At 33.5% G+C, this 6,000-nt stretch overlaps 1 protein-coding gene and 1 non-coding gene across 2 annotated transcripts; one reads left to right on the plus strand and one right to left on the minus strand.

Annotated features, from left to right (window-relative positions):
• Positions 1-102: 102 nt before the first annotated feature.
• On the minus strand, positions 103-174 carry TRNAM-CAU (transfer RNA methionine (anticodon CAU)). The gene has a single exon. It is a non-coding gene; the product is annotated as a tRNA-Met (tRNA).
• Positions 175-5,619: 5,445 nt separating this feature from the next.
• LOC141606946 (E3 ubiquitin-protein ligase ATL23-like) lies at positions 5,620-6,000 on the plus strand. Its single transcript, XM_074426329.1, has one exon. The coding sequence runs from the start codon at positions 5,620-5,622 to the stop codon at positions 5,998-6,000; it is 381 nt and encodes a 126-aa protein (XP_074282430.1).

Consider the following 6,000-nt stretch of genomic DNA (forward strand, 5'->3'; position numbering starts at 1 on the left):
ATAATAATATATGCTCCACGTTGTCAAAGTAAGAGATGCGTTCGTAAGCATTCATGCACAGGGGTGGAAAAAACCAAAAAAAAATGTTGGCACACTCTATAATATCAGAGCCAGGTTTCGATCCTGGGACCTGTGGGTTATGGGCCCACCACGCTTCCGCTGCGCCACTCTGATTTGTTGTTTTATTTTGTTTACTTTCATATTTAACCATAAGATTCTGCTGTGAGTATTCTAGTCAAGGTCAAAGAAATCTGATTTGCAGAAGGCCCTTGTCCAACCAAAAAAAGGCATCAGAATAGAGAGAATAGTGGCAAGACAGTTTAGTTTATTTATTCATGCATCCTTGCTTTTTGGCTTTTACGCAGTTAATACTTGCTCTCTCCGCCCCAATTACATTGTCTCTCAAAATATATTGGTGTATACGCTTTGAATCGAGTACTCCATTATTCCCTTCTTTGGTACGAATACATAATAGTCTTGCTTTTCTAATTTGTGTTTTGAATAGCTTAAATAACATCCATGTAAGCGGGGGCGAGCCTAAAACTAAAATTTTAGGGTTACGAATTTTACTCATATTTTTATACATGCTGATGTTAAGGTCTCGTATTAAGAATTTTTGGGTAGCAAAAATCGATAATCATAACTATTTTTTGGATATTTGGAGTAGTGAATGCTACTATTTGCCACTAACTAGGTTACCCTGATTATAAGGTCATATGAAATTTATCAATTAAGAACTTCAAAAACACGACGTTTCGCAAAAAAATGATGAACAAAATGAGCAATAATAGGGTTATACTCCATATATTATTTTCATTACCTTTGTTTGCTTTATATAAGTAGTTAAGTTAATTTCAACTATTCTTGATATATTCTCATCGGATAAATTTTCTTCACTTGCACCGGTGAGGCCGTGATAATCAATCTACAAGTGTTTCTTTTTGTTTTGGTTATATTCCATATGATATATTGTATAGGTACGTAACGTAATAATGGAAAAACATATTATCAATTTTTTCAAAATGGAAAAAAAAATTACTCGTAGCCATTATATAAATACACCGTATAAAGTACTCCGTATATAAAGATTAGGAAATATAATAAGAAACATAGGCTTTTATAGGGGAGTGCATGCTCCACCTTTGACCGTGAAATCCATGGACCGGGGAGATTTAATAAAGCGGAACAAACAAAGGCAATTCATTCAATTATTACGATATGAATCTCAACAATAATACAACGGCCCAAGAAATTCTTACAAACATCTTTAAAATTTAGCCACAGGCTTCAGATGCATATATAGCCTTCAGATTATTTATGTTTGTTGCTTCGCTTAAAGGAAAACTTTTGACCAACATAACAACATGGCTATTCAATGGTTCTTATGTGATTTTGTTTGCGATCCTTTATTTTTGTCACCAACTTTATAGTCTAAGTCTATACTAAAATAAATTAAACTTAGGAATCCATGCGTTTACGGTGTACAAGTACCAAATGATCCTCTTGCTTTTAGTTTGGAGAGGGCTTTTGTTGGGAATAAGTTTCTAGCCTATCAATATTTATATAGTAAAGCTACTACATGATGAAATACTATAGAACTTTTCCGGTCTTAATTGAAAAGAAAGTATCTTACATCAATATTACAATAATACGGACTGAGATAAATGTAAATATTATCTTTGGCTGAATATCAATTTTCACGTATATATATATGTATATCTTAATTCATAACTAGGGTCGTGCAACTATTAGTTTGTTATCATCATAACTTGATATTAAAGTATTGAAACATTAATTAGTCCCTAAGCTAATCATCAGTTTAACCTTTTAATTTGGTTGAAATGATTTTTCTACATAGTTGCAAAGCTAGATGACCTTGAGCGAGGTCCAAAGTTCGAATCTTGGGAGCTGCAGATCTTACGAGGGCAATACCAGTGAAAGGGTCGGTATATTAAGGTGTAAAATCATTGATTAGTCTTTAACCATATCTCTAATCAGACTTAAACTAATTATTATTATTATTGTCTTACTAATATAAAATATTTGCATATGAATTAGGATTTAAGAGTTATAATAAATTAATTAACATTGAAAATAATACAATTTGAAAATCTAAAAAATAAAAAATTACTTATATATATATATATATATATATATATATATATATATATATATATATATATATATATATATTCAGTTTTAACATATTTTAGCTAATTTTCTGTTAGTTTGCATTTGCCATTTGGTACTTTCAATTTTCCAATATAAACTTGAAATGAACGACTCCAATATCATTGGACTCTATTCTGCAATAGATTCTTTCCACTTTACCACAAGCACATCATTAAAATTAGCACAAAAAAGTCAAAAATCAGATGTCTTTAGTTAGAAGCTAGTTGCTGGCAAGCACAACTATCTGCTCATATGCACCTCAGCAAAACATACATCTTTTTAGTATTCAGAAAAAGTATGTGAAAATCACGCAATAAAGTTAAAATTGAAATCGACCCAACTCTACATATCAAAAAAATCTTCTCTTAAGTCAATATGCAATTATCATTAATCACACTATTGATTTTTTTCGACATTAAATAAACGAGTCACAAAGGCAGTACAATATCAAAGGTGGGGAGATTTGAACCCGTTGAAACATATTCACTATATCTTCATCTTAACTACTAACCTAAGACCTTTTCGATATTAATCACACTATAGGTGGAGTCGTGGACATATGGTTTACTTAAAGCTGTGAAAATCATACAAAAAGGTGAAAATTGAAATTGAGCCAACTCTACAAAAGATCTTCTCTTAAGTCAATATTGCAATTATCATTAATCACACTATTATTGTTGAAGTCATGGAGATATGGTTTAAAGGAGTCCAGCTATATGCCCTATGTCACACACTTCTTGATTTCTATTGGTAAATTTACTAAAAAAAATCACCTTGCTTTACAACTCACCATGGTTAATTTCTACATACAAAAAATGTTGTTTAAGAAAGTGCTTGTATAGTGCTCCTTTGACTAAATAGCCAAAAATCAGGTTCTTTTCATGTACCTAGACAACCTAAGTGCCAAACAAATCTTCAATTATAAAACCACTTAATAAACAATTGCTTTGGTAAATTATTTTGTTAATTTTGATTTTTATTAAATGATTGATAGGGAGAACTTGCAAGTTACATGACATACCGCCACATTAAAGTCGCGGGTGTGCTCACGGAGAAGTAAACGCCTAGCTAAAGAGTTTGCTTCATTTTTCTGGGCAGTGATTGAACCGTACTCCCAGTCTCATGGTTTTAGGGATTAGGTTAATAACCACCATACCAAACCCGTTTAATTATACGAAGAATTATTATTGTGAAGTAACAATCTTGAATACAACTCGCAATGTTCAATGACACTTGTTTGTGGTAAGATTATTTATACTTGACGTTTGTTATGATAATGTGTAGACCAAGTCATAGTCATTAGGCTAATTAATAATATCATTGGAAAACTTTAGCATTACATATTTGATTAGGTGCACTATCATCAAATAGAGAGAGACACTATTAACAAATGTAGCAAAACAACATTCAATATTTCTACTCCACTCAACTTTGATAGTACAAGTTGATCACATTTTTCACCCTAAAAACACTAATCTACCTTTCGAAAAAGCAAAAGGAATCGAAAGAAAATAACAACAAAGTATTCCAAAGGAAGAAGCTTGCTGCCCAATAAAAGTGTCATCCCTAGAGTACAACAGTACATCAACTACATGCATAAACCTTCATTTCAAAACACCGCAATTTTATAAAATACACAATAATATTTAATCTTAAACTTAAAACGGATCAAATAATGTACCCACTTTTTCTCTCTCTGCAACACTATTCATGTGGTTCCCTTTCTCCACTAACCCATTTTGTTACCATTTTATCTCACAAAATATCCGTCACAAATGATAACCCGTCACAAGGGAGACCAATTGTTAGTAAACACAAATTCTCATTGAAGACATGACATATCCGTCACAAGCTGAAGACGGATACCATTTTACCTCATAATGTACCCACTTTTTCTCTCTCTGCAACACTATTCATGTGGTTCCCTTTCTCCACTAACCCATTTTGTTACCATTTTATCTCACAAAATATCCGTCACAAATGATAACCCGTCACAAGGGAGACCAATTGATTAGTAAAAGACTTATCAATTTGTCATATCTATACATGGGGATGTTATACAATCCGTCTTAATCTTAAGACGAATATATCCATTTTAAGAAAGATTATAATCGTATAAAATGAGCTAAATAGCAACAAGAAGAGGATTAAAAAAGTGAAAGAACGGTCAAGATTAGAGTGAACATAGGTCCCCCTTTCCTTCTCTACCCTTCATTTTGCAAATCACCAAACACCATTCAAATCAATCAATTAATGATCCATCATAATTACAAAACCCACCACTATACCCACATAAGCACATATATCGCCCCACAACCCTGATCTCCTCCCAATGCTTATCCCAATCTTGAAAATTTTCCGTGTTTATATGCTTTAGTGAGCTGAGACGGTCTCACACGAGATTAACTATTATTCCTGTTCAACCTAGCTAAACACAAAGTTCATATCTTACTTAACATGTACTAACTAAGTAACTACTAAGTTACGTAAATGATAACCAACTAATGTGAAGTCGAGTTCACATAACATCGGTGAACTTAATTAGGAGGAAGAACTTTATCGACCTTTCCCCTAATCAAGCCGATTAACAATAGTGTATACATACAACAGAAACTTCTTAACTTTATTTTACGTGATTAGAGGTAATTATTTTTATCAACAAATCATTCGACTTTTTACGGAATAATATATTTTCGCCTCATCACAAAAATCATTACGTTAGACAATAGAGGGTCCATGCATAGGGAAAAAAATAGGAAACCAAACAAATATAGGCTAAAATAAAAACAAAAAGAAAGATGATCGATTATTCTGAAAACCAAGGAGTCTTCGACTAAAGAAAGTATGGGGTCCGTCCACAGAGAAAATAACGAAGAAAACCATAGGTTAAAAAAAAGAGAAATTATTCATTTATTCTTAGCTGTCACGAAACGCGTCGTTTTGGAAAAATGTCACCTTCTCTTCTTCCCTTTAAATACCGTTTACATCCTCCATACTCTTCTTTCAGCCTTCACTTAATTCACAACACATTCCTCTCATTTTACACGTCACCTCCCTCTTCACGCTTTCCTTTTAACTAATCATCTACTTAATCACGATCACACCTTACCATCTAGCTACGTACGAATATTAATTACTCGTATCATTTAATTATTATTAATCATTATTCACACATCCCTTATTAACAAATAACAACACTCCCGCCACCCTTATTTTTCTCCTTTATAAATCCCTTGCTTTTCATACTTCACCATGGTATACGACACGCATCCGTCCCTCCTTACCCCGCAAAAACGATAACTTTTCCCTATATTTATATTCATATTTTAGCTCAAAACATATTTCTATTACCATATAGCTAAACATCAGTATCGCAATATCTAAATTGCGATACTAAGTTAAAATAACGTTACTCCAACGTAAAATATCGACTGTAACTCTGTAAGAATGTTGTTGTCAATATTTCTAGCCTTGTTCCTGCCATGTGCCGGAATGAGCGTGGTGTTCGTGGTGTACATTTGTTTGCTATGGTACGCGGCAAGCCACGCGCCACAGGAACCGGTTAAGCCGGTGGTGAAGAACGGGTTATCGACAGCTGAGCTAGAGAAACTGCCACAAGTGACCGGTGATAAGCTGGTACATGGGAATGAGTGTGCAGTTTGCTTAGATGAAATTGGTGAGGATGAACCGGTTAGAATGGTTCCAGGTTGTAATCACGGGTTTCATTTACAATGTGCTGACACGTGGCTGGCTAAACAACCCGTTTGCCCTGTTTGTCGTACTAAGCTTGGGCCCGAGTTCTTCGATTCCTCAACAAACCCTTGCTGA

The sequence above is a fragment of the Silene latifolia genome, chromosome 10 (genome assembly GCF_048544455.1).
Source record: "Silene latifolia isolate original U9 population chromosome 10, ASM4854445v1, whole genome shotgun sequence".
Classification (NCBI taxonomy): Eukaryota; Viridiplantae; Streptophyta; class Magnoliopsida; order Caryophyllales; family Caryophyllaceae; genus Silene; species Silene latifolia.

What these genes read in the sequence shown, in the direction of transcription:
- LOC141606946 (XM_074426329.1), top strand. Translation starts at nt 5,620, where the DNA reads ATGTTGTTGTCAATATTTCTAGCCTTGTTCCTGCCATGTGCCGGAATG.